Genomic DNA, 24,056 nt, shown 5'->3' with positions numbered 1-24,056 from the left:
CCGTGATTGCACCTGACGCCTACAGACATGATGTCAGATGTTACCTGACAGGCTGGACCAGTCCAAAAAACACAACTGGCAGGTAAATGTCAGCCTGTTCGATAAATAATGCGTGGAAATATTACTCAGCACACACCTCACACATTTAGGGTGGTGTAGGTACTGAAACCAAAATATAAGAATGTGTGGCTTCATTTAGATACTGCATTGAAATAATGAGATAAAGCAGGGTCCTGAGTGGGTGTACTCTGTGTGTGTGTGTGTGTGTGTGTGTGTGTGTGTGTGTGTGGTGTGTGTGTGTGTGGTGTGTGTGTGTGCGTGTGTGTGCGTGTGTGTGTGTGTGTGTGTGTGTGCGTGCGTGCATGCGCGCGTGCAGGGACGAGATCTGTCACCTGCACAGAATGTCTGGAATCTGAGAACAATGTCAGTAAGAAGGAGTGGAAGGGTTACAACAAATTAGATGACAGGCAGGGGAGCGGACACGGAAAGAAGCACAGCGTCTCAGAACTTCCATGGAAGACTCGAGGCTGAGAGACTAAACTGCCCAGGAGGTGAGTATCACAATGTGTTGATTGCCTGTGTGTGTGTGGTTTTTTTGTTTGTTTGTTTAAGCTGACAGACAACCTGATCATCTAAACTCGTAATTTTTTGTTTTTTGTTTTCTCGGGGCCAAGGCCGCTGCAGAAAATGAAACGCCTTTAAAGCTTTTTCTCAGTAAGGAGTGAAGTCAAAACAGACTGTCGGCAACGTCAAGATATTGGATGTGTTCCTGGACAGCTCTTTCTAACATGGAAATAGCGTGACTGTCTTTCCAAAGGAATGCATGAAGTCATCACTTCAGTTAGATTGAAAGGGGGCATCAGCTGGCCCGGGGCGGTCTTGTCGTTACACAGCTGCTGTCAGTGTCGGGGACTTTGAAAGGTTGCACTTATTCCCAGAGACGCACAAGTTATGTCAAACTTCCAAGAGCAGAGTCTGGATGAGAATGTTGTTTTCCTGCCGGTGGATGAGTCCTGCGCAGAGTTCCTCCATTGTGAGAGGGAGCGGGAAGCAGTGGAGAGACTCCTGAGCGCCGGACCGGAGGCCTTCAACAGCTCCGTCGGCACCAAGCACTCCGCCTGCTTCTTATCCGCTGAGGAGGTCGGCCAGATAACCAGCTGGGCTCAGAACTATCGTCATAACCGGCCACAGGTGGAACAGGAGAATGGAGCGGGTAGCAGCTCAGAGATGGAGGACTTCCCTGACACCTACTTCCCTTGCCACTCAGACATGCCAACCCCGGACCTGGACCTGGGCTGGCCTGAAAGAGACACCAAACGGGTGCAAACGGGAAACGTTACAGTCCACACCAGTCCTCCAGCTGAGGGGGATCCTTCTGTCAGAGAGATCATCAGACGACACTTACAAAAGGCCAGCCAAGTACGCAAATCATTTCATATGAGAAGAGGTGACGTACATGAGCGCTAAGTGAGACTTCATACACCAAACAGGGAAATTTACTTTTTGTGTCATCGGTTTAGTTTTATTTAATCGCTGGTTTGCAAATTAAGATTTTGCTTTAAAAAAAAAAAAATGTATGATACAATAACAAAATATAATGCGCTACTTCAGTTTTAACTCTTTGACAGTATATAGTGTGGTCAGACATGAAGAAACCTACACAGCTCCATTAAAATGCAGCTTAACTGTGAAGTAATACATTTTAACGCAGGACATTTTTTTTTTTTTTCCCAGAATAAGAATTTGCACTAAAACATCATGATCTTTGTAGTCCCCTCTTCAATTGTACTTATTTAGTACCTGGACGATTGTCAGACACTTTTTTTTTCTTCTTCTTCTTCTTCTTCTTCTTTTCTTCCATCGGATAATCAGTAGGATATTTTAGTTAGTTTCAGAGTTACAGGTTAAAATTTGTAAAAGTGTCTCTCTTTCTCAGTAACCAACCAATTACAGGCTGAGTGACATTTGGTGTGCTGTGCAGGTGATTGCCATTGTGACAGACAGATTGACAGATGGTGCAATAATCAGTGACTTACACTACGCTGCCTCGCGGGGTGTTCCTGTCTACATTATCCTGAACCAAAGGTCCATTCAGGAGAATTTTACGCTCAACAGGCTGAGGCATCCGGTGAGTCAACACCTACATACCAGCACACACCTGATATTTGAGTATGACACATTAGCATATTATGCAGTTAGGTTCCGTTTAACTGGATGGAAGTAAACATGTATCAGAGTCGTTAAAAATTTGACACACTGCATATGTGCTCTTTAGAGGCATCTCTTAAACTGCGAGTGTGTCTTTTTTTTTTAACTTTGGCATGCTTATGTTAGGAATGTAACATGCAAATTTACCCACACATACTGGTTGCTCAGCATTCAGCAAGGGATGAAAAACCCGCCTGAGGTTGAGCACAAAATGGAAAACAAATCTCTTTTCATGAACGCTGTATATATTTGACTTAGATAAGCATGTCTGAGCAGAAGTACAAATTTTGAGGTGTCAAATTATCTAAAATAACCTCTTAATCTTTTTTGGCTTGCCAATCTTAAAGAATCTGATGCAAAAAAAAAAAAAAAAAAAAAATTCAGCATGACTTCGAGGGATGGCAGAGTTGGCTGATCTAACACTTTGGTTCAGACCAAAATATCTCTGTTGGATGTAATGTGTACATGGATTCATAGGCCTGAGAGGATGAAGCCCACACACTTTTGGCATCAAATTTGGTCCAGACATTTATAGTTCCCAGATGATGTAGCCCAATAACTCTGATAATCCCTGACCTCTCCTCTAGCTCTATAACTGGATCAGATTTTCAGTTCGGTTTAAGACTACACATCTGCAAAAAATAATGATACTACAATCAGACTTAGCTGAACATGTGTTTCATGAACATGTGCCAACTAGTATAGAAAACAAAAGTGGAAAAAATATCGATACCTAAATTCCACAACAACATGGCCAAAGCGAACCACTGTGGGCTCCATGGACAGGAGACACTCGGGAGAAATTTGAAATATAATGAGGCTGATTTTCCCCACCACCAGGCCAAAGGGAGATTTGAAAAATTTCAGCAAAAAATTTAAAACAAAATTCCACCTAATAATAAACCTTAAATTAGAGAATACACAATCAGAAAAAAAAAAATTAAAACCACTAACAGGTGAAGCATTATGCGTAATACAACAGCCCAGCAACAAATCCTCTATTCATGAAGATCATAATGTTCATTTTTTTTATTTAATCTGAGTGAGACAGGTGTGTCAGACTGTGATATGTGTTGCTGTCGGACTGTACTCGATTACACTGAGAGGTGTTCCTAATATTCTGTCAACTCAATTCATTTCAATTTTAGGGACAAAATATTAGGAACTCCTCTCAGTATAAATCAGAGCAGTTCAACATAATAACACATTTAAGTCTTCAAAATAACAATGAATAAGATCAGTACCTCTTAATCAAATTGCATGGCAACTGATCATGATCATTTTTATGAAAGGAGGATTTATCGCTGGGCTATTGTATTATACGTTGGTTTTAAAGTTATGGCTTGTGGGTGTAAATAATACCTTATAACAATGAGTCAGTACTAATGTTATTGAATCGGTTCTAAAAACTCTTATCTGCAACTCTGCCAAATTTAAATCCACAAAAATGAAGCACAACAAAGCTACGTCCATTTTAATCACAGTAGTATGAGCGGCTTCTTCAGAGAGGCTCAACAACATTCTAAAAATGGCGGCAGGTTGCATTTCAATAACAGACACATCCTATAAGGGGATACACCGCTTTACTTTCAGTACTGCCTGACGTGATATTGGTCCAGTTTATGATCCTTGTGTATGATGCAAGATATTAAATGCAACTCCAAGCTGACCATATTGTCACAGCTAAACGATTTTCAGTGTAATATATTGAGTTTCAACTTGAACCTGTGATCTGACAGAACATGCGTGTCCGAGTTCTTGGAGGGAAAACCTTTTGTTCGAGAGCAGGAAGAATAGTGGTCGGCGAAATGAAAGACAAGTTCCTCTTGGTGGATTTAGAGACAGTGATTCATGGCAGCTACAGGTAAACACACTTGCCTTTTAACTCTTCTCATTTACACGTGACACAGATTGACATAACAAGCTGTTGTTGCACTCTGCAGCCTCACATGGACGGACGCCCGCCTGCACCGGCAGCTGATCACTGTTTTAAGTGGACCAGTCGTTGACTCATTTGATCGGGAGTTCAGAATCCTGTTTGCAGCGTCGCTCCCGGTGCCTGACACGTGGAAGGTCACAGGTACCCATGCAAATGTGCCTCATTGTCAGCTAAAGGAATTATCAGATATTAGGTTCCAAAAACAGCTCTCTCTGGAGCCTGAGATAACTCACCCTCCATCCCCACCTGCTGATTTCCTCCTGGACTGGGAAGCGATGGGTGTTGTTCAGAGAGACCGCAGCCCTGTTGAGCAACACGAGGAAATCATGGTCAAGGAAATGCCGCAGCAGCCCAACATGCTGTTTGAGGAAAATAAACCCATTATGGAAGGACCCACCAACAATGGAAACCAACTGCTGGAGAGAAGGTACTCTTGACTAAACCAAACGTTAGTTTACATCCTTAGTGATACCTCAAAGTTGTATACAGCATTGAGGGGACATATTTAAAATTCCCATCTCCACAAATGCAACTTTGCTGTATGCTTTAAGAAAAGTTTTTTTTTTTAGTTTTCAACTACAATTCACGTCTTGCAAAAACTTAAACCAAAATAGTAAAACATCTTTTTAGAATATTGTCATTGTTTGTGTAATTTCCCCTGTGGAGAGCAGTGTAGTTTTAATATTTAGTGCTGCAGGTTGGTTCCACGTCCTTGGTAATATTTTTTTTTTTACGGTAGGTTACATGAAACAGCCTTTCCAGCGACAACCGGTGTTTCAGATAGATCAACAACTTTCAAGTGAGCATTGTTACCGCCAATTTTGTCATAATTCTCATTAAAGACAGTTAGATCTCTTTGTTTCTTTTTTCTTCTCTCCTTTTAATCCAATCTTTGATTGGGATTTTGAATATTTTCACAGCAACAAAGAGCCCGTGTCAGCAGACCGGGCAACTACAGACATAATGAAAAGGTGACATCAAAAAGCTAAAGGAGACACACAGAATGAATTAATACTAAAATGTCATCCAAAATAAATAAAAAAAATATCCTTTTTTCTCCTGTAGGTTGGAGCTTACGATAGAGAAAGCCGTTTCCAGGCAACTCTCCAAAGAAAACAACTCAAATTTACATGACAGAAATACAACAACATGTGACGATAAAGCCACAGAGCCGACACACAAACTTTCCTCCACGGAGACAAGAGAGCGCTCAGTGAGGAAGTCTGTGTTGGAAGAGGAGAGCAGAACAGATGAAAACAGCTCCAGAGTGGAGAACACACCATTTTCGAGAGTAAGTAACTGACCTTGGCTGTCAAAACACTCGTGTTAATCTCAATACGAAGCCCCCGGGGAAACTGAGATGCATCTCTTTCCCCTCAGAGACCTGTGATCTTGAGGGTGCCGCAGTCGGAGAACTACAGCTCTCTGAGTGACATAATGAAGAGGATACAGCGTAGTTCTCCAGGACTGCACGGTAGACGATCAAACGCAGCGTCGGAACAGACCCGGCCCGCGATGGAGCTGAGCGTGCACAACACAGATACGAATCATGATGAGAGCAGAGCCCCAGTGCCGAGGTTTAAGGTCAGTCTGAGTGTGTAGATCTGTTTTAATTATATGCCTGAAAAAGTGATGGAGGACAAGACAGTTCTTACCAAAAGAAAAGTTTTGGTGCTTAGAGATATTTTACTTTTTTAATGCATCTCAGTAGAAGAAACACTCATAAAGGGTCGTTTCACCCAAACATTTGAAAATGAATAAACATAGTTCTTCTTTTTTTTTTCTACAAGTATCAGGACAGTGTGGCTTTTATTTGTTTACTTTTGGAAATATCCACCTCTGCACAAAACAAAGTTGGTGTTCACAATATTGATAAATTATATTTATTAAATCAAAAGTAATGTCGATATTACTTTATGAAGTATTAATCAAAAAAAGCAGTGGTTTTCTGCCTTTTTGACTTGTGGCCCCTTAAACTGAAGCAGTGTCAACTTGTGACTCTCTATCCCACATCATAGCTATTATGAGTTGTGAGTAGCAGTAAATCCTTTTTTGTCAGGTTATATAAAATGTATAAGGCAGTGGCCAAAAGTGTTTAATCTGTTTAATCACCTTGCGACTACCTGGTCAGGAACAACAAGCATGAACTGTTACTTTTTGAGAAGCAATTCATTGTTGTAGATGCTCTAAATGTTCAAATAATGTGCCATTCCCTCAAAACTGTACAATATTTGATACTGTTATTGTCAATCTGTGTTTCCTGGGCAGGTGGACCCATATTACGTGACACCTGCTTTAGCCCTGATGAAGAGGAGGAACGAAGAGGTGAAATCTGCATTGTACAGAACTCCAAGAACCTTTCTGGCCAGAGAGAGGCCCCGCAGCGCCAGTCATGCTGCCGGCATAGACTGGAGGAGGTCGATAACAGAGAGGGAAGGAGAACAGGAATAAGGAGCGGCATAAATCTGAACAACATCTTCTGTCACTGAGGAAAGGCAGTTGGCAGCAGCGGTGGATAAATATGACGTCTGCAGTGTTAATTACTTGAAAACTAAAAACCAAAAACAGACAGTGACTCTGAAAATAAGACCATTGTTACATAATGTATACAAGTTTTCACTGTTGATTTGACGTCCTACTGAATCTGATTATGATCACGTTTCACTTAAACAGCATGCTGTAAATAAATGAAATACTTCTGATGCTGCTCACCATGAATAGTGTCAACCGTTTTTAATCTCTGAATGCCTGCTGCAAAATTGGAGTTATGCCATCCAGTAGTTTCTCAACTAGAAGAAGAGATTATAGACATGTAGACATATTATAGACAGTGTGTAAAAGGTTTATTGTAGAAACAAACAGCAGGGACGTAGCCAACATTGAGGACACAGAGGTCATGTCATTTTGAAGGATTACTGGCACTTTAATGAATGGTGTTGTTGTTTTTTTAAAGGTGCAACAAGTTTTTTTTAGAATTACATCCTTTAAAGTCACACTTTGTAGGCTCAGGAAAATAAATAGAAAACACAGCAGACACATGAAAGTTGCCATAAATCCTGGCAGAGTGAGAAAAAAAAAACCAACAACCTCAGAAACCATAATGCTGTGTGGTAATTAAGTATCTTCAAGCTAGTGAGATGTGCTGGACTTACCTTGATGTTACGTCAGCTACTTGTTGTGGTGCATTATGTTGAGTGGGGAATCTGCAGGCCATTCCGTCGTTTGCAATGTGACGACCCTTTTTTATTGTTTCCACACTGCGTAAAATAAAATTTACAGCACGACATCCAAACTTTAGCGCCACAGCGGTCAAAGATCCAATTGCCCTTCCGGGTCAAACACCTGACCACAACAGTGACCCTCCTACCTTTATACCTGCACCTCTGGTGTTAGTACAGTGTACACATACAGTCTACACACAGTAAATAAAACTTCTGGTTTATTTTTTTTGATTGAGCGTATTTGGCTCACATTGTGAAATGAACAATGGAGAACAAATAAACTATATTACGGCCACAGACTAGCTTTAACATAACAAATACCCAAAATTACAAAATAAAAAAAAAACATTTGTATGTGTTATTTGTTATTGATTTTATAAAACCGAAAGACAAACGTAAGGCCGGGGTTGCAGTAAGATTCAAGTAATTTATAATTTATACAGACATCTGTAGAAAAAAAAAGATTTTAATACCCACAAGTATATGAACAATCTTCATCTCACAAACACGTATCATCATCAGATAGCCTACAGAATCTAGTTTCTTCCTATTTTATTTTTTTTAAAGAAACAGCATTTTTTTTTTATTTTTATAAATCATTTGGAAAACAGCCACCGAGTAAATTTTCTGGTTCATCTATATTGTTAAATTGCAAGAGTGTCATTTGTATATACAGTCTAACTAACTTGTGCACTTATAGTGGTAACGTTCCCACTCCAGTACAGCAGGTGGCGGTGTGCGTCCTTCACGGTTCCTCTCGGATCGCAGTTTCCACTGAAAAAGTAGACGAAATCACGGAAGCACATGGTAACCGCTGTAGAAATCAAATGTGTTCATCTCAACCTGGACTGTATTCTTTTCGTTTAATCGGCAGTTATAATCACTGGCGTCTTTGATACCTTTATAGCTCTGGGGGTTTTGTTTGCTGACCAAGGCCAGCTTAATTCATTTCCATCATGGTTCGAGCAAAACGGTGAGTTTGGCTAAAGTCAGCTGAAATCCATCAGCGCGTGGGCGTTAATGTTGTTGTTATCCACTTTAAATTGTAATACAGTCCTTTTCTGTATTTTCTCGGAGGTCATAAACAGTTAGCGTGCTGTAATAACCTCTACCTACCGTACTCCTTGCAAGTTCGTAGGTTTTGGTCCAGGACGCTCACGTGTCTCATTGATCTCTGAATGCTGCAGGGCAAAGAGATAATATATATATTATCTCAATATATATAATCCCTTCTCTGTCTCCCCTCTGTTACTTTTAGGGGTAAACAAATCCAGAGGCCAAAAAAGACGGAGCGATATGATGAAGATGACCCTGAAGCCTACAAGAACATGCCTGTCCCTGATAAGGTCAGATGTTTCCTGTCTACAGAGCTAGTGTAGTTCACTCCGCTGAGAGAATGGGCTCCTACAGCCTCTGTCCGTGTTGTTTTTCAAAAAAAACCCAGTAAGAATAAATGTTGGCATCAATTCATGTAATGGAGATAATGTGACATAAGTGGATGTTTCTGTTTTGTTTTGCTTTTGTATTTATTTACATTGAATTACTTCTCTTAACATTTTCCTTGTTAGTTGTCGTTTTATGTATTTCAAAATGTATTCATGTATTATTTTTCCCTTTGCATTTTCCTCAGATTTATTTTGCCTAAACTTTTTAAGGATTGACTTTTTTTTTTTTAACCATTAGTGTGCAGTATTTACAGTTAACACTGTGTACCAGGACCAACCGAGGAGTGCACGTGTGACATAAAAAAACAAAACAATCCTTAGTCATTAAATAATAATAAAGTTAGCTAAAGTTGATTCTCTATGTTATTAAGTTCAGGATTTACACCGCTTAAAACTGCTACTTGCTTATAAAAACTATTATTCGACGATATGTACAGCGATGAACCAAAACATCATGACCGGTCACGGATGAAATGAATGACGTTGAGGGCCAACGTGACCATGATTCAACTTGGTCTGCCAATTCTGCATCAAAAAGCCCTTTTAACCATTTAACATCCGTCAACACATCAACTCTGAGGTAATTATTTTTAACAGTGTCTCCTTACTTCTTTTTCAGAAATCGTCAAATTACACGAAGGACACAATCGATGCGTTTCATGATGACAAGATTGCAGTGAGTTCATCTCGTACGTTGTTCTGTGAGTGAACGCTGCTGCTGTTATGTTCTCTAACTTTCTCTGCTGGGGTGTTTTTGCCACAGAAACTTCTCGCGCGCGGTGTTCAAATGGAGAACGACGAAGAGGACCTGGATGATGAGGTGATGGTTTATGTGTTTGCTTGTATTTAACCCCAGATAATGAATGCCCTTCATGAACAAATCCAAGCTCATTTGAATTACACAGGAGGAAGTGATGGCCCTGGACGATTCTGAATCAGATGAGGAGGAGGAGGAGGAAGAAGGAGAAATTGAGGAAGAGGGAACAGACATGGAAAGTGATCTAGAGGGGAAAAAGGATGAAGGTAAATATAAAATTATACATTTTTGTTGAGTGCTTGCTCTACTGTTGAAATAGCCTGTTTGACTAAAGGTATGTTGTCTTCCTCAGATCTTCCTAATGAAATGGCGTGGGGCACCAAGAAGAAGATGTTCTATGACTCGGACTACGTGACCACCAGTGAGCATCCTTCATCCCCAGCTTTATATTTGAGGCAATTTGTGATTATTTTCTCGCCCGTGAGGCAGATTTTTTGCTCATGCGACATTTTATTTATGTTATTACAGAAGGGAAATCACAAGAGGAGCTGGAGGCTGACGAGCACGAGGAAGAAGAAGAGGCCAAAAGTATCCAGAAACGTTTAGCTGAAAATCTGAGCGAGGAGGATTATGATTTAAACTTTTTTCAGGTATTTTTTTATCATAGCTCTCCCAAGAGCACATACAGTTAACTCATTGTGTGATGATGATGATGACTTTTTTTTTTTTTTTTAAATGAATTATTTTTGTTCGACATGACTGCCTAAATACAGGAATTTGTTGTGGAGGAGAAGGATGAAAGCAAGACTGTAGAAAAAGAAGAGAGGATTGTGAAAGACCTGAAGCAGATGTCTCAGAAGGAAAAAATGAAGCTTTTGAAGAAGGAATCCCCTGAGCTGCTCGAACTCATTCAGGACTTCAAGGCAAAGGTAAGACACGCACGCAGAACACACAACCAACTTTGAATTTAAAGAGCCTTTGGATGTTTACAGAGTTGCCACAGGATCAACATGTCAATTATATGAGATGCTTCTGTTTCTGTGACGTGTGCAGCTTGCTGAACTGAAGGATGAGCTGCAGCCCCTCGTACAAATGGTCAAGGACGGGAAGATCCCACCAGGAAAGGTGAGGGCACCTCGCTACGTTTCTATCTGTGAATTTGTCGCCATACTTATTATTATATAGGCTTTTATATGTATATTTATCAACAAAAAAGTCCCCAAACAACTTGACAAAGTAGAAGAGATCACTAGTTGTGATAAACCCAGAGTCTGTAGCTCCCTTCAGCAACGTAGAGCTTCAAAGTTAGTTTTAGCTCACTGTTTGGCTGTACCGCTTCAACTATGCTGTTTTGATCCGCCTCCCACCGCTCTCACAGCGCCGCTTTCAGCCACAACAGGCAACTGTATTCAGTGAAAAAGCACTAACATCCACTGTACACTACCTGACAGACACAGAGAGCGGCCAGCTGCTGAACATTCAGCATTTAGCACCTCGAGAGCAAGATGTTTTGGTTGGTAGAGACCAAATCTTAAATGAAAGTGAATATTGGACTTATATTTGCAATGTGGCCAGAAACTCCACATGAAGGATAAATATTGCTTTTTAATTGGTAGATTTGAAAATACGTAAACATTAAAACGTTTGCTGCATTAACTGATGGTGATATGTCAATTTTGTTATCACACTTTGTTTTGTTTTTTTGCTTTCCCATAGTGGCCTAAAAATATTATGGTGAATTTGAAGTTTGATATAGGTGTCTCTAATTTTTCATCATAGATGAACAGACCATAAAATAGCATGAGACTGATTTTACTTCTATAATCACTGAGGTAGAAACACAGATGCTATTTTCTAGATCAGATTGTTACAAGGCAACTCAGGACATCTGGTGTTGGTGTTTTCAACCAAACCCTGACTGAATGAATGTTGACCCTTCAGTCGAAAAGCATGAGCAGGATTGTATTGTACGACAATACCATCTATCGCCTGTTTATAATCAGCACTAAATTATTGTTCCCATAACTCTCAACACGGGGCTGTATGAGCCATTGTTGTGTATATTCACTCTGAAATCTGATCATGATCAGATTCCTTGAAGACTGAGGTGTCATATTTGATTCTTTTTCTTTTCTTTTTTTTAAGATTTTTTTATTATAATGTAGTATGTTGATGTATTAGTACAGAATCATCAAAATTAGTAATATTTTTTCTGTGTAGCTGTAGAGTACATAAGGGACAAATGTTTGGTGCTGTGTAGCTTGGACATGTGTTGGAGTAGCAAGAAACATGATAAAGTCAACTTTATTGTCAATCCACCATATATGTACAAGACATACAGAGAGATCGAAATATTGTTTCTCACAGTCCCACGGTGTGCAAAATAAAAAGATGAAACAAGAAAAGAATACATACGTTACAATAAAAACAATAAAACAAACGACAACCACCACAGTGATGCTTAACTGGCTTTATATATATATGTACAATGTAGTGCAAATGCGGTTGTTGATGTTGATGATGCTGTGCAGTTGGGGAAATCCAGTATGTAACTCTGAACAATTGACACTTTGTTTTCTGAAGGGAGCTGACTACCTCAAGACAAAACAGCAACTTTATCTCAAGTAAGTTGTGTTTAAATTGTAATTACATGTGACACAGTCACGTCACAGTCGGTCAGTGAATGACTCCCGACTCTCTTCTTCAACAGTTATTGCACAAACATCAGTTTCTACTTGGTGCTGAAAGCAAAACGAATCCCTGCTCACCACCACCCCGTGATCGAAAGACTGCTCACCTACAGAAATGCAAGTCCACACGCTGACATTAACACAGGGCTATTCCAAAAGCACATTTAACAAACCCTGTAGTCAAGAGTGTATAGTCATTAACCTTGCAGTCTTTTATTTGTGACACTTTTTGCATACCCCGGCCGCATTGACTGTAATATTGTAATATAAAAATAGCATTGTCATGGGACACGGGATCATGAAATGTCTTCAGACACGCATACAAAAGGAAATCACAAAACAATCCTCCGTCTTACAGACTCTTTATTACCTGCTTGCAGCTCATCAACGAACTCGGTGCAGTTGATGCTCGGCTTGCGCCAGAGTTTCACAAACTACTGGCTGGTGAGAAGAAAGAAAAGGACACCAGCGAGCAAGCAGAGGGCAAGAAGACCAGAGTCTCCAGTAAAAAGGAAAAGGTGAGATGTTTGAGGGGGTTTTTTTTGTTTGTTTTTTAGGGCATCGCCATCCTCACTTTGAAGCTGTTGCTAATGTTTAACAGAAAACTTGAATACTAATGAATCCACACTGGACGTAGGGTTCTGGAGAAACTAATCCTGCGGTCGAAGAGGAGTCCGATTCTGACCTGGACGAGGAAGCAGCTTTGCGTTTCTACAGAGATGTGGAGGAGCGGTTGAAACTGAAGAGGAAGAGCAACGACCCAGAGGCTGAAGAGTAAGTCTAATTCGAGTCTTCTAACAGCAGTTCTGACAAAATCAACTGCAGGTCTGATAAATTCTAAATTTGTTGCAGGTTGGAGGAGAATGCTGATGAGGAGGAAGGGCTGGACCCAGATGCTAAGAGAGGAATCACTTACCAGGTACTGAGTGATGACCGCTCGCACACTGAAACATTCGTATTTTCAGTCCGGAATTTGTGTTGACTGTGGATGAATAACAGAACACCAATCAGACTAGTTGACAATAAACATTTGGCAGAAATTCAGTAGTTCCTCCCGCTGATTAGTTGGCCATAAGGGAATTAAACAACTCTGAATTGATCATTTATACGGGCTTACATTTTATAAACAGGATTAACTTCAGCTTTTAGTCTTGCGGAAGCCTTTCTCTTCACTGTATGTGGACTGTCTTGTAATGTTTTGGTCTTTGAGAGTGCCACCCGCTGGGTCTGTTTGTGTAGTCAAGAATATGGATTACAGTGGATATGCAGTTGTTTCAACAATACGGCTTTAAATATATCATTTGCATAAGTCTGCCTGATGTTCTTGAAATCTACAAGTACATCAGAGCGAGCTTTCAAAAAGATTTTTCCTCATCCTTGCTCACGTGTCTTTTTAAATAATCATTATTTGCTATATATATATGTATGTTTATACATATATGTGTGTGTATGTTTGTTTCCAAAATACACTTCAATGTATAGCACTCCAAGACACTATTAATGCATGCCGTGTCAGACTTTGGTTTTTTTTGGTTGTTTTTTTTAACAGTTATTCTAATGATGTTGTATTCCACAGATGGCCAAGAACAAGGGGCTCACACCAAAGAGGAAGAAAATCGACCGTAATCCCAGAGTCAAGCACAGAGAGAAGTTCAGACGGGCTAACATCCGCAGAAAGGGCCAGGTTTGTATCCCACACAAGGAGGAGAAAATATTTATTGCACTGTTGAAGTATATCATAAAGCTTTGACTTCTAATCAAAGGTATGTCAAACATTGCTGAGATGAATCTGTTGTTGATATTCACCAGGTCCGTGAGGTTCGTAAGGAGGAGACCAGATACAGCGGAGAGCAGTCTGGTATTCGTGCTGGCGTCAAGAAGAGCGTCAAACTTAAGTAACAATCGGTGCGTCCAAAACATGCTGCCAAGCAAAGCCATGAGATTGATAAAATACCGACGGACTGTAATTTAAAGTTTTTATTATAGGTCAGCCTTATAGTAAAGCATGTCACCAATTATTTAACTGTAAGTCATTGTTGTATAACCTCAATGTTTTTCTGCTTGGTATTACCAGGCACTGAATAAACATCTTAATCTGTCCACAATTTGCATCTTATCCCATTGAAGAGTATTATAACATGTGAAACAGACATGGATGGCATGGTGTGTTTACAGCTAGTTATTACTCAGGTTGTGCAGCCATACAACATACTGAACATACAGGAACTGGTCAGCAGAACAGGCATGTAGGAATTTAAGTCAAACTGAAGCCCAGGGTCAGAGACGGAGCACGGACACAACCACTGACGCCTCCATCGGTGACTCAGACGAGCAGATAAATACCGTCAACCTTACGGTTGGGTTATGAACTTGTTGTGTGCTGATGTCAGGTTGCTCACTATCCTCTCCTCTATCTCCACCTCATTCTTCACGTCCTCCTCAGTGAGGATCAGCTCAGCCTGAGTGTCCTGGGTCACCACCACCACATAACCCCGTCTAGAGTCCAGCACGTTGGCCACCACTGCTTGGTGCCTGTAGGTGTCCAGAGCCCGTCGAGCCTTGTCCAGCAGGATGGCAGCATCTGTCTCCAGCTTAAAGGATGTGACAAATGCTTGAGGTGCCCAGTCCTTCACCAGGGGAGACAGGATCTTAGGGACCATCTTCATACTGAGCTGAAAGGGGGGGAAAAAAAGTATTCTTAATAATAATAAGACTTGGAGTCTACTAGCAGCTCTGAGAGGCCGCAAAGCAAGAACGAAAGCATGCTTAAATGCAGCTATGCAGTATTTTTGGTGTGTTCACCATCTTCATTTTTGATGTGTTTTCCAATTAGCACAACGTATAGTTAAGGCTTTAAAGATTGATGTAAGGTCTCCAGGTATTTAATCACAACAGTAATGGAGAAATAAAAATGAAGACCTGATAAAGGTGGCTGATAAAAAGGGAATACCAACATGATAACAATTTGGGACATGACTGTGTACAACATTTCCTTGCAATCCATTCAGAAGTTGCAACTAATACATGTTATTGTTGATATTTATGGAATTATTATAATTGGGGTTCGTCCACATGGGACCCCGGAATATCTGTTTATGCCAATTCATCGAGGCATTTTTTGAGATATTTCAGCTTTGACTAAAGTGGTGAATCACGTGACATTGCTGTCCATAGAGCCATTAGCACGGCTAAAAAAAAAAAAGAATCTTTCCATGCACAGCATTGCTTATTCTCCTATTTCACTCACTTGAAGGGGTCCATTAGAAGACTGGATTTTGTGTTCAGGCATCTCGGAGGCTGGGATGTAGAAATCCGACACTGCTGCAGCCAAGTAAAACATGGCCTTTGATCCTATGTGCAGAATAAACATTTCAGAACTGATTTTGAACCCAGCAGGAGCACAACTTCAACCTGTAAATAAATGATTGATAATGTGTACCTATTGTGCTGAGCGCCTGGGCTGCTCCTTTGAGTAGATGCAGATACTCTGACAGAGTGCTGAACTCGATGGGAAGAAGAAGTCTGCTCTCTTTCACTTCGTGGTATCGCTTCAACACTTTGGCAATGTTTGGAAGCACCTGCTGATTAACCACAACTTCCCCAGTGTTACCAGATGCTCCCTCTGTATCTCTGAACTGAAGGGCATCCAGCATGTTTATGGTTAAGAACATGCGCGTGTAGGGGTAGAGGGAGCGATGCCGATGTAGGAAAATGACAGCATAGCCGGAGTCTATGAAATACTCTGCTGAGGAGGCTCCTCGTCTGCCGCTGCTGAAGTTATCAAGGAAGCGAACAGTGCGGGACTCCAGGGGAACTTTGGTGCCTCCTGACGTGATGAGAACCACCCTGCGACCTGCCGCTGCGTGATACCCGGCGAAAGCAGCCATCTTCTCTTTGACCTCCTCAACATGGGAGGGAACAGCAAATTCTTCGGCTAACTTCCCATCAATAGAAGATATTCTGGGTTCGGCCATCACCTGATGAGAGAGAAGGGACGTCATCAAGAAAAAAGGTGCCGGAGAGGAGTGATGAGAGACTTGACGTCCGTCACATTTGTTTTTAAAAGGGGAAATCCACACATTCTGCAGATCAACAGATTAGTTCACCAGTTAAACCAGTTTGTAATGTGTTTTGTTGGTCTAAAGGGAGCTTTGTAAAGTCAAAGAAAATAATGATGATGGAAAAAGGGATATACAGGAGAAAGCAGACGCAGCTGCTGACATATGAAACACGGCATTAAATCCTGCAATCAAAATAAACATTAGAGACAAAGAAAATCTAGATATGTTCATCTGGTGCAACGGATTCAATCTTTTTTTTTTTTTTTTCTGTCTCTCATGTCCATTAACATTATGGAAGTGCAATAATCATCAACAATAATTATAAGAATACTATAATGGAGATTATTGGAACAATAGTAATGTAATGCCAATACTACAGTATCTGCGTTAGAGCGGGAATGATTAGTTGATTAATTGATCAACAGATAGATTTGCAAACTAATTTGAAATTCAGTTAATCGGGTTTTTTTTAAATATGAATATTTTCTGGTTCCTTTCATCTTACATGATCAAAAACTTAGCATCGTTTGGTTGAATACTGTTTGTCGGGTGAAAACAAGTCATTTTGCTGCTCTTTGCTGCTTTGGGAAACACTGCTTCAAATTTGTTCATCATTTTATGACTTTTTAAAGACCAAACAGCTAACTGAATAAACAAGAAAATAATCAACAGATTAATTTGATAATGAAAATAAACTCTATTTGCAGCCCTAATCTGCATGTTTCAGACAACGAGTTCAACGAAAATGCAATACAGAAATGCTAAAAGTAGATATTAGAAGAAGAAACTGATTCCATAGGTTTGTTGACCAGAATGCAATGAAGTTATTTCTATAACTCTAATCTAATCTAATCTAGTCTCATATCACAATATCAATATAATGTCGATATAGTGCCATGTCCTGTTTATGGGAAAACACAGTGCAGTTCAACAGCAACACAAACTACGTCCTCCAAAACCAAATCAACACCTCTCTGAAACTGCCTCACTAAAAATCGAGTGATTCAGATCAATAATCTTTTAATCTCATTATGTCTATAGTACTTGTTATTACAGTAATTTAAATGCTTTTAAACCGAAGCCTCGCGATGTGCAGGAGGGAACTTCCTGAGCCCTGATCTTAACATTGGTAATAAAGCAAAAGTCTCTTGTGGTTAGCGGACAGGCTACAGGAAACCCCGGATCCGTATATCCACAACAAAGTAAGATGGACACTTCCTTTTTTATGTTTAGTAATAAGACATGTGAGAGGAACGGAGCAGGTAAGACTCTTGTCCAAAAAGGAAAACAAAAACATCAAACAGTTTAACGTTATTTTGTTCAATAATTTGCCGCCGTGACTTGGAAGCTTAAATGAAACAAAAACGACGTCTTTTATACTTACAGAGAAAATTGCAAACTGCCCAACTTTGGGATTGTGCGGTGGTTCTGTTTAATGATTCTCCACCACAACAACTTCACTTCCTGAAACCACTGAGCTCAACTCTTTGGTTTTTATAAATGCAGTATAAAGCCGTCAGCGCCACCTGTGGCCGTAGACGGTATTACCATTAACACGGTATCTGAGTCAGGTTGAAGCAGTCAATTATTTCTCACTTTCATGAGGTGTGAAACTGCGACACATTAACATCACCAGTCATACTCAAAGAGAACAAGGGGCATTTCTCTAAAAGGTTATCTTTTGTCTGGATTGCCCCACTGAGTCAGCTCGTGTTGAGACAAAGACACAACTTGAATTGTTTGATGTTGATCTTCTGACTCGTTTTGATCTTTATAAATAGGCTGGTTTTATAAGGTTAGGAACTGCATTAATTGAAAGTTCCGTTTCTCGAGAATGCTTGAAATGGATATGGATGCACATTCGGACAACTAATTTCGGGTAAATTTAAACCACAAGTTTTCTGAGGGGAGAAAACTTAATCTATTTTAATTTCTCATGCATTGAGATTTATATCTAAACCTGCAGGTATAAAATTAAAGAATACAATGGTGAATACGTCTAAATTACTGATATGTTATCTAGTTTCCTCTGTTATATCTGACTATGTGATCACGTGTTCCATCATTATTACTTGTAACCCTTGTTTCATACAAAGTCATGTTTGTTGTTCGATTTATAAACTAGACCAGTACAAAACTGAAATTACGCTCTTTTTTCAGTTTATTCATTTCCTATTTATTTCTTTTGGCTATAAGTTAATAAAGGACAAACTTATATTATAAGTCAGTGAGTGCTTTGCTAAATGAAATATTTTGTAAGGGATCAAAGGCGACGTGAAACTTGAGGAACATTTGCAGAAGCCACATCGGAAAATCTGTGCGAAATACCCGTCAGATTATAAAGCTTTTTTTTAAATTTTTTTATCAGCGTCAGTGATCTTTGTATAGAAACTCTGTTTAGGTCTACGGGGGCACGCTACAGCTGAAGGGCGGGGCACAGTCATTGTTACTGTAAAGGTTTTGATTATAGATTATCGATTGTTTTACCAAACATTTTGAGGCTGTATTAGCAGCAGTCCCAGTGATCAACCCATAAGAGGCGCTGTTGCACCGCTGAATAGACAATCAGAGTGGTTGCTACCTTTACAGCAATGTTTGATTGCATTGATTAGCCTGATCACTTTCAGAGCTCTGTGTTGAATTCACGTTAGTAAAAAAGAAATGACAAATTCCTAGCTCGTTCTTACCTTTTGTTTGAATAGATAAAAAAAAGGAGTCTGTCCAGGTTTTTAATGAGCTGGTATACTAATTATTAAACTGACACACAGAAAGAGTTGAATGAAAGGACCTATGGTGGCAAAAATCAAATATAGGCCTGCATATTTTAAACTCTTAGAAATATTGGCCTTTATGGTAGCCTGTTACAATACTTTTGCATAAGAACTTATAAAAATAGTTTATAGAGAAGAATAGAAAATTTGGACAAGGACTTTAAGAACTCACTACTACAATACCACCGAGGACATTGAGGACATATCCTTGGTCATTTTTCTCTTGGAATTTATTAAGTAACCTTAAGTGCAATTTACATTGCATAATGGAAAGTTAGACATGATGGTAAATAATGGGTAATATGCTCTTTTAAAACTTGTTCTATTTAAATTGAACTCTATAGGTTAAGGATGAATTAAAGGATGAATGAATTCAATTCAATTCAATTCAATTCAATTCAATTCAATTCAATTTTATTTATATAGCGCCAAATCTCAACAGAGGTTATTTCATGGCACTTAACACATCAAAGTCCATTCAGTATATATATATATATATATATATATATATATATATATTTATCAGCATTTAGACTCAGGTTTTGGGAAGTCAGGGACATACTGCTGCATTAAAAGTGCTTTGATAAGGGATATTTTTTGCATCTATGGTCTATACAATTAAAACTGTGCAATAGCCTTAGTAACCTCTTAAGTTTCTGGTGGAGTCAAAAGTAATAATGCTTCTATTAACACAGAATATATAATCCTTCCTTCAAAATACACACCCCTAAAAGCTACACATTTTAATTATGAACCTGAATCTTTGATGTTTTTTCATCAGCATTTGGGTCTCTCTTGCAAGTCTCACTTAAGGTACCCTTTATATAGGGTTTGAAAGTTAGTGGCTTTATTAATGGTTAATAAATACTTAACTGTAGATAATAAAAACAACTTCCAGGTTGTTGAAATAATAATCTGGTAGGTTTTTCTCATGCAGCAGGACACAATGTCTTTAAGACGATTTACCTTCTGGAATAATCTGCTGAGAATTTAAACATTAAATAACAACTTAATAACATGCAGGCTAACTGCAGACTTCATGGCTCATTAGAAAGTGTAAACTCCACAAAAATAGCTATATGAATGGATTGCAGACTGAATAACTGCAAACCAAAAAAAAAAGAGAGAACAGACTACACACGGTTAATGGATGTTGCACAACCTGGAAACCTGTTTTTTGTAATGGTTTGTAATTCTAGGTCATTAGTAAATGACTTATTACCCTTCAAATAAAGAGTTATACAATTATTAGTAATGACTTATAAACCCTTTAAAATTTTTTTTATCTTATCAGATTCCCCTTTTCTACTTTTATTCTGTGATATCAATAATATTGTGTCCTCTCATTTCTGTCTTTATTTGGCTATGTCTTGCCTACTGAGTTACACCCCCCCCCCCCCCCCCCCCCACACACCGCTCTCTAAATAGATCCATTTTATTGATTAGTTTATCATTTGAGGTGAGTGGGTGCTATCTCCAACTGCGGGCGTATGCGTTTGACCGCGCGCTAGTTTCTGTGGCGGCAGGGGTGGCGAGAGAAACAGAAAGAAGAAAAAAAAAAAAAAAAGCCTTCATGTGCGTCGTCGTATGTGAAAGTAGTTCCGGGCACTTAACCCAAACGGAGGGGGAGGAGGGACGGGGGGGAGGGACGGGGGGAGAGTCCCGGATGTTGGCTCGGCCGCCGAGAGAAAGGCGAACGGGAGAAGGCGGAGAGAAGCTGAGGAGGGACGCCACGGCACCGCAGGCACACCGGCGAAGACACGGCTACGGCGGCTCTTTTTGCACAGGACCAATAACGTCAAGAGCAGAGGACACTGTTGGAGGAGGAGGAGGAGGAGGAGGAGGAGGGGGGACGACACACCGCTATCCGAAGAAGAAGAAGAATAAGAGGAGGTGGAAGGAAAAAGGAGGGGTGGGAGACAGTTACTCTGAAACTACCGTGAGGATTACAGGGAGCCGCGCCGTCACAGCAGCTTTTCACCCAGAGTAAGTGAGCGACGCGGGGCATGGAAGTTGAACCGAAGGCCCCCGCGAAACGGACGACTTTAACGGGGAAGTGAGCTGCGCTGAAGTTGCGGGGATTGATCCCGGTGAACAAGGCCCCGAGACACGGCTTTTCCGCTCGCCGTGGCGGGGCGTGCAGAGAGGGAGGTGGAGAGAGAGAGAGAGAGGGGGGGGGGGGGGAGACGGGACACCTTTTCTTTTTCTTTTTTCTTTTTCTTTCTTTTTCCCTCAGAGAGCCAAGTCGGTGTGTGTCTCTCTCTCTCTCTCTCTCCCACCACCCCCTACCACCGCCACCCGCCGCCGCGGTCGGCGTTAGTTACACCCCCGGCCGCGTTGGTGCAACTCTCCCCAAGTTGACAGCTCTTTGCGTTAGCCTGCTAGCAGCGCCGTGCAACCGGTGACAACTGACAGGGCAACTTTGACAGCTAGCTAGCCAGTTTTGGTAGCCGGCTAACTTTAGCAGAAGCGTTGTCGGCGCTTTTTCCGGGGCCAGAGTAAAGCGTGCGTGCGCGTGTGCGCGTGTGCGTGCGTGTTTCCCCTCGCGTTAGGTGGATATAATGACCTATCCCAAGCCCTCCCAACAGCTATCGTTAGCTAGCTGTTTGGTACGTGAGACGCTGTGTGTCCAAGCGTGAAGTGTGTGTGTGTGTGTGTGTGTGCGTGTGTGTGTGCGTGTGTGTGTGTGAAGCCCCCACAGTGTCATCTGGCTTTTCCTGCGTGCTCTTGCGGTATTTGACTCACAGCTGTTGCAGTGTGTTTTCTCGTCTGTCAATCGTCTGTTTCTCAGGCGGCTATTAAATTCCTCCAGGAAAGAAAGAAAAAAATAAAAAATAAAATAACGATCCTCGTATGTGAAACCTCTCGACCTGAATGGCGGGATTGTCATGCGGCTGGACGATCAACAAGTGCAAAAAAAAAAAAAAAAAAAAAAAAAAACATGTCTCGGATGGATTTTCACGCTGCTGATTTTTTTTTTTTTTTTTTTTTTCCATCTCCAGACTCTCTGTTGTTGGTTTTGTCCTGAGATGGCACAGACGGTGTTGGTTAAATATTTGGTCCTGTGTGCAAGAAATCTCCCGGGGCGTGCTTTTCTCCCCCCCCTCCCCCTTGAGGTTTTTTTACTAGTAGGTTTTGGGATCGCACAGTGCATACACTGATTAGTTAATCACGCTGTGGTATTTGAGTGCAGCTGTATACAAACCGGTGTCCTTGCCTTATCCTGACGGCCTTTTATTGGAGGATGGATGACTGAGCTCCTAATTTGCCCCGCTGTCAACTTGTGCAGGTTTTTTTTTTTTTTTAATCAATGAAGTCACGGTGTTATTTTTAATGACGGACTGGCAATGAGGAGCTGATAATTGTCTAATAATCGTATACCCTCGTGCTCAATTTTTTTTTTTTTGCCGTAAAGTCACCATGAAAAGGTTGAATTTATGACTAAAGCTAAACACTGTAAATTGCCAACCCTGCCCGACCTTATGCTTCAACTAACAAAATGCCCATAGCGTTAGTCGGCACCCGCAATCAAAGGTCAGACCTGGTTTGCTTCTTAATCACCCATCCTTTAAATAGCAGGCCTACAGAGCCGTCTGGATCGAGGCTATCTGTGCATGCAGCTGTAGAGGACACATGGTGTTTTGGTTTTCACGTTGCTCCTTCCAGGTAAAGCGGAGCTACATCAGTTTCATTCAGCATACTGTCTCGAAATGAGTGCGTCTATTTGTCGCTTCATCTTCATCCTGCCAGTGTCATTTCGGTTTTTCGGAGTTTCAAGAAGCTCCGTGGAAAGTTCATGTTGAGTGTTGTTTCACTGCCGTGTACAAGCTCAGTCCAAATCTGAAAGACGTTTCAGCTCCTGAGCTGCCCATATTTTGGTCCATGATGACATCCATTACGCTCGGGTCCATTACGAAAGAAAGCTTTTTTACAAACAGCGTTGTTTTTATCAGCAGTATGTCGATTAAAAACAATTGTATATAAATTAGCAGCAGTGGAAAAATTGAAATTGACAAGTAACGTTTTGCTGCTGTTCGCTGTCTGATGAAAGAAACGACCTCAAGTACAACTAAATAGTGCTTTTTACAGATTGCTTTCAAAAGTATGAATCGCAGCATCCACATTATGAAGTTTTTTTTTCTCCTTAAAGCAGTTTTATAGCATCCGTTTGATTCTGTTAGTGTATAAGCAATGAGATTATTCATTTCTGTTCACAACAGAAGATGCTGTGCAGGCTCAGCCCTACGGGCTCCCGCGTATGCATTCAGGCTGTTTATAGGCTTCGTAATAAGAAAGCACTTTATTTGCTGTTTCACATCAAACTTTGCAAAAGCTGGTGAGTTTTAGAAATCAGTTTTCTGAGGGATGGACTAAAGAAAGTAAGAGATCACACATTTATTTTGATTCTCTCCGTTACCCTTTTTGAATGCGAATGGGAGAATTTGATTAAGGTTCTCTTAAATAGTGGTTTTAACCCGCAGTGGTCTTTGAAAAGTCTTTTGCTTCATGGTTTAAAAGCACGGCGCCGACCTCTTCAAGGTCTTCTGGTGTTCTGCGCGCATTCGTCTATCGCTTCTAAAGAAAACATACTTTGTCCTCATTTGTAGAAAACATGGAGTTTTGAATAAATGTAAAGACATATTGATATGGCATCGCTGTTTCGCAGATGATGTTCAGTTTGTGGGTTATAGTGTATTGTTAATAGATTAGGTAGACTAATGACTCGGTATGGGGCGAATCTGGATACGTGTTAAGGGTCAGGAAGCCAGTAAATTAAAGGGAATTTAGATCAGGTTTCTAGTTTTTGAATACAGTCTCCTCATTTGGAATTCAGTATGTGGCCCTGTGCCGAGCCGGCATCACCGAGAGGCTTTTTAGTTTCTCCCCTTGTTGAAGTGATTATTCAAATGGCCATCCATGAGGTGCAGTTATCAGACTCCTGGTGCAGCAGAGCCTGTGGCAAC

The 24,056-nt window shown here is 40.6% G+C and overlaps 4 protein-coding genes across 9 annotated transcripts in view; 3 read left to right on the top strand and 1 right to left on the bottom strand.

Moving 5' to 3' along the window:
• The first annotated feature begins 922 nt into the window (after positions 1-922).
• On the top strand, positions 923-6,849 carry fam83e (family with sequence similarity 83 member E). Of its 2 annotated transcripts, XM_069151972.1 has the most exons (10): positions 923-1,419; positions 1,982-2,128; positions 3,948-4,072; positions 4,152-4,288; positions 4,421-4,574; positions 4,887-4,946; positions 5,068-5,118; positions 5,213-5,438; positions 5,528-5,731; positions 6,416-6,849. In XM_069151972.1, the coding sequence occupies exons 1-10, from the start codon at positions 952-954 to the stop codon at positions 6,596-6,598; spliced, it is 1,755 nt and encodes a 584-aa protein (XP_069008073.1). In that variant the 5' UTR covers positions 923-951; the 3' UTR covers positions 6,599-6,849. The 2 variants fall into 2 exon arrangements, with proteins under 2 accessions (XP_069008073.1, XP_069008064.1); XM_069151963.1 differs by having other exon boundaries at positions 4,152-4,574.
• Positions 6,850-8,151: 1,302 nt separating this feature from the next.
• Positions 8,152-14,159, top strand: utp3 (UTP3 small subunit processome component). Its single transcript, XM_069145688.1, has 16 exons — positions 8,152-8,341; positions 8,627-8,714; positions 9,433-9,489; positions 9,577-9,633; positions 9,719-9,836; positions 9,923-9,991; positions 10,099-10,220; positions 10,344-10,499; positions 10,624-10,695; positions 12,154-12,194; positions 12,281-12,377; positions 12,641-12,778; positions 12,898-13,034; positions 13,113-13,179; positions 13,837-13,944; positions 14,070-14,159. Exons 1-16 carry the CDS (start codon positions 8,325-8,327, stop codon positions 14,157-14,159), a joined length of 1,434 nt encoding a protein of 477 aa, XP_069001789.1. The 5' UTR covers positions 8,152-8,324.
• Positions 13,959-21,980, bottom strand: ppcs (phosphopantothenoylcysteine synthetase). 2 transcript variants are annotated; one of them, XM_069145709.1, is made up of 4 exons: positions 21,838-21,980; positions 15,700-16,237; positions 15,508-15,611; positions 13,959-14,932 (listed from the first exon to the last, which is right to left on the bottom strand). In XM_069145709.1, exons 2-4 carry the CDS (start codon positions 16,232-16,234, stop codon positions 14,612-14,614), a joined length of 960 nt encoding a protein of 319 aa, XP_069001810.1. In that variant the 5' UTR covers positions 16,235-16,237; positions 21,838-21,980; the 3' UTR covers positions 13,959-14,611. The 2 variants fall into 2 exon arrangements, with proteins under 2 accessions (XP_069001810.1, XP_069001801.1); XM_069145700.1 differs by lacking the exon at positions 21,838-21,980 and adding an exon at positions 17,706-17,789.
• Positions 20,771-24,056, top strand: part of foxj3 (forkhead box J3) — a 75,647-nt gene continuing 72,361 nt past the window's right edge. For all 4 annotated transcript variants that reach the window (XM_069145676.1, XM_069145668.1, XM_069145655.1 and 1 more), the window contains exon 1: positions 20,771-21,078. The gene's annotated coding sequence lies outside the window, so the exon portion shown is untranslated. The remainder of the gene's footprint in view (positions 21,079-24,056) is intronic.

The sequence above is a fragment of the Embiotoca jacksoni genome, unplaced genomic scaffold, assembly GCF_022577435.1.
Source record: "Embiotoca jacksoni isolate LCO1_2020_lvr unplaced genomic scaffold, fEmbJac1.0.p SCAF_1, whole genome shotgun sequence".
NCBI classification, from domain to species: domain Eukaryota; kingdom Metazoa; phylum Chordata; class Actinopteri; family Embiotocidae; genus Embiotoca; species Embiotoca jacksoni.
This window is presented reverse-complemented; position numbering and strand designations above follow the sequence as displayed.

What these genes read in the sequence shown, in the direction of transcription:
- fam83e (XM_069151963.1), top strand. Translation starts at nt 952, where the DNA reads ATGTCAAACTTCCAAGAGCAGAGTCTGGATGAGAATGTTGTTTTCCTG. An exon ending in AACCAACTGCTGGAGAGAAG is followed by an intron (nt 4,575 to 4,886) that starts GTACTCTTGACT and finishes TTTTTACGGTAG; the next exon opens with GTTACATGAAACAGCCTTTC. An exon ending in AGAACACACCATTTTCGAGA is followed by an intron (nt 5,439 to 5,527) that starts GTAAGTAACTGA and finishes CTTTCCCCTCAG; the next exon opens with AGACCTGTGATCTTGAGGGT.
- ppcs (XM_069145709.1), bottom strand. Translation starts at nt 16,234, where the DNA reads ATGGCCGAACCCAGAATATCTTCTATTGATGGGAAGTTAGCCGAAGAA. An exon ending in CCAGGCGCTCAGCACAATAG is followed by an intron (nt 15,612 to 15,699) that starts GTACACATTATC and finishes TTCTGCACATAG; the next exon opens with GATCAAAGGCCATGTTTTAC. An exon ending in CTTCTAATGGACCCCTTCAA is followed by an intron (nt 14,933 to 15,507) that starts GTGAGTGAAATA and finishes CCCCCCTTTCAG; the next exon opens with CTCAGTATGAAGATGGTCCC.
- utp3 (XM_069145688.1), top strand. An exon ending in ATGATTTAAACTTTTTTCAG is followed by an intron (nt 10,221 to 10,343) that starts GTATTTTTTTAT and finishes GCCTAAATACAG; the next exon opens with GAATTTGTTGTGGAGGAGAA. An exon ending in ACATCCGCAGAAAGGGCCAG is followed by an intron (nt 13,945 to 14,069) that starts GTTTGTATCCCA and finishes GATATTCACCAG; the next exon opens with GTCCGTGAGGTTCGTAAGGA.